This window comes from Phalaenopsis equestris, unplaced genomic scaffold (assembly GCF_001263595.1).
Source record: "Phalaenopsis equestris unplaced genomic scaffold, ASM126359v1 Scaffold000287, whole genome shotgun sequence".
Lineage (NCBI taxonomy): Eukaryota > Viridiplantae > Streptophyta > Magnoliopsida > Asparagales > Orchidaceae > Phalaenopsis > Phalaenopsis equestris.
In genome coordinates, this window is record NW_018164729.1 from 1,907,128 (window position 1) to 1,909,701 (window position 2,574).

The window sequence follows — 2,574 nt, forward strand, 5'->3', positions numbered from 1 at the left end:
GCCAGCCCGTGGCTGCCCCCCCGCCAGCCACCTCCCGCCCCCGGGCCCACTTCTCACTGCCTCCCACCGCTGCCCACCACCGTTCCTTGAAAGCCGCCGCTCGCCACTGGTCCCTACAAGCCGCTGTCCGCCGCCGCCGCCCGCCAACCCACAGGTAATGCTTTTTGTTGGGTGGTGTCATAGGCGGCACAGCTTAATGTTGGAACACACGTGGACCCAAACGTTTTCTTAAAAGTACAAGTTTTTTTAAAAATAAAAATAAAAAAAGCCCAGCCAAACATGTTTTATATTTTTTAATTTTAAAAACATATAACTCATAACAGTACCAAACGAATTTTTCAAAAATAGAAAACATAAAACATAACAGACCAAAAACAAAAATAAAAATCAAAAACAAAAAGTGATCACAAACAGACCCTAAAAGAAGGACCATGTAAGCTAGAGGTAACTGACCAACCAGCTGATATCAATGGAAAAAAAAAACAATGAATCCTTTTCTACAAAAGGACTTAGCAGACTAAAATGCAACAAAAGCTGACAGTTCATACAACTTCACTAATATTTTCAAGGAAAAAAAATGCATGGAATATATGTAATAAGAGGCCACAATTTGTAGTTGAGCATCATTTGCACATACCATTGATTAATCAAGCAAATAATGATAGCATAATTCTAATAGACCTAAAGAAAGCTGTCTAAAGGACAATTGATCATGGGGAACTGATAATGAAAATTTAATCTAGGTATGAATCACAAACATATAGGCGACAATAAGAAAATATAACACAATTCTTGACAAAGGATTACACTAAACCAACAAGCCCCAAACCTTGTAATAACCATTGGTATTCGTGGAAGGGTTCATTACAAAACATGAAAAATGATGAAAAAACACAAATCGACATGTTCTGTGAAACATCAATATCTTGAATAGGTTAAATGTGTCTCCATGTAAGATTGAACAACCCTGTGCATTGGATGAACAATGCAGACTAACTAGGCAGGATAAAATACAAGTCCTATAGAAGAAGCATTAGCAGTAACTGATACAATTTTACTCTGAAATGCTTAACCAAATTAGGTAAAAAGAACAAAATTAGTCCATAGCAGAATAGAGTGCTCTGCAACCATCAATCATCACAGAAGCATTGACAACAAGAAAAGCTTTGATATCAAATATAAGTGCATTAAAAAAGCCCTTTTTTTTTCTTTACCATTGGCAACTCTCACAGCCAATCCAAAATCAGCGAGCTTCATTTTCCCCGACACTGTTAGAAGAATATTTTCAGGCTTAATGTCCCTATGCACAACTCCCATGTCATGACAGTATTTGATGACGAAGGCAAGATCCCTAAGCAAATTTGCAGCCCTCTGTTCCGAATACCTCCCTTCTTTAACCATCTGGTCCAGCAACCGTCCTCCAGAGCAAAGCTCCATCACCAAATGCACGCATTCCGAATCATCAAAAACAGCCTTTAGGGTTACCACATTAGGATGGCCCGAAATATGCTGCATAATCTCCACCTCTCTATGAACAGTTTCCTCCCCATTCTTGCGCAGTGTCTTGCAGGCAAATTGCTCCCCACTGGCCTTGCTTCTACACAACCTCACGGATCCGAACCTCCCTTGCCCGATCTCCCTGCCCAAAATGTACTCCTGCTCCAGCTTTTTCTTACGTCCGATCTGAGTAACCGATTCGATGCACCCAAGTTTCCGTTTAAGACCGCGGGCAGGTGACTCCAATCCCGACCTTCCCGATGGAGGCGCCGTCATCACGACGCCGGGAATGGCACCACGCTCTCGAGGTCCCAACTTATCCGGCCGCGATCCCTCCCTACACTTTTTCTTGCATTGTCTATAGCTATCAACTCCATCCGAAAGGTAAGATCCGAAAACAGAAGCAGAGATGATCCCTTTCCTCTTCCTCCTCACCACCTCCATCACCATACCACAACAAAAACCCCAATCTAAAAACAGTTGCGCGATTCCTCAAAAGATAAGAGAGAATCATGGAAAATACACGGAGCAAAAGGCATCTATGGCCGCAAGATGCCCGTTCTTCTTCTATCTATATATCAAAGTTAAGATCGCAGAACCTGTCGGCCCTCGTTTCCCGGCGGGAAAACGCAAATAGCAATCTCGACGGCTTTATCTCAGAAAAAAACAAAGAGCAATAACGATACAGTGCGAACTCTCCAGCGATCATTCGAAAGGAAGCGAAACCCTAGCGCCGCCGCGGTGGAATGCAACGGCGAAATTTTCCGATGGATCAGAATCGGGGGTCTCGGCAACCCGATAGAGAAGAGAGACAGTCCTCGCTAGACAATAAAGGCAGAACTTACCCGCGATGGGGACCGATAGGCAAATTTATAACGCTTCTAATCAAATTTGTGTGGGTGATCGAACGGCCGCAGAATGGGCACGTGTTTGCTTTTTTCTCTCTCTGGCTGTGAATCGCTGAGGGGCCGAGTCGAGTGCGCCCGAATATTCTTGGAAAGGAGGAGCAATGAGCCCAACATAGCGGAAAATGAGGAACCATTTTGGATCACGATGTTGGAAGTAAACTTCCGTGCA

The 2,574-nt window shown here is 43.6% G+C and overlaps 1 protein-coding gene across 1 annotated transcript in view; it reads right to left on the minus strand.

The window, feature by feature from the left end:
- Positions 1 to 2,323, minus strand: part of LOC110025073 (serine/threonine-protein kinase PEPKR2) — a 10,879-nt gene extending 8,556 nt beyond the window's left edge. The window contains exon 1 of the mRNA XM_020725337.1: positions 1,215 to 2,323. Coding sequence (XP_020580996.1) covers positions 1,215 to 1,947 — 733 coding nt within the window. The 5' untranslated portion in view covers positions 1,948 to 2,323. The remainder of the gene's footprint in view (positions 1 to 1,214) is intronic.
- Positions 2,324 to 2,574: the final 251 nt, after the last annotated feature.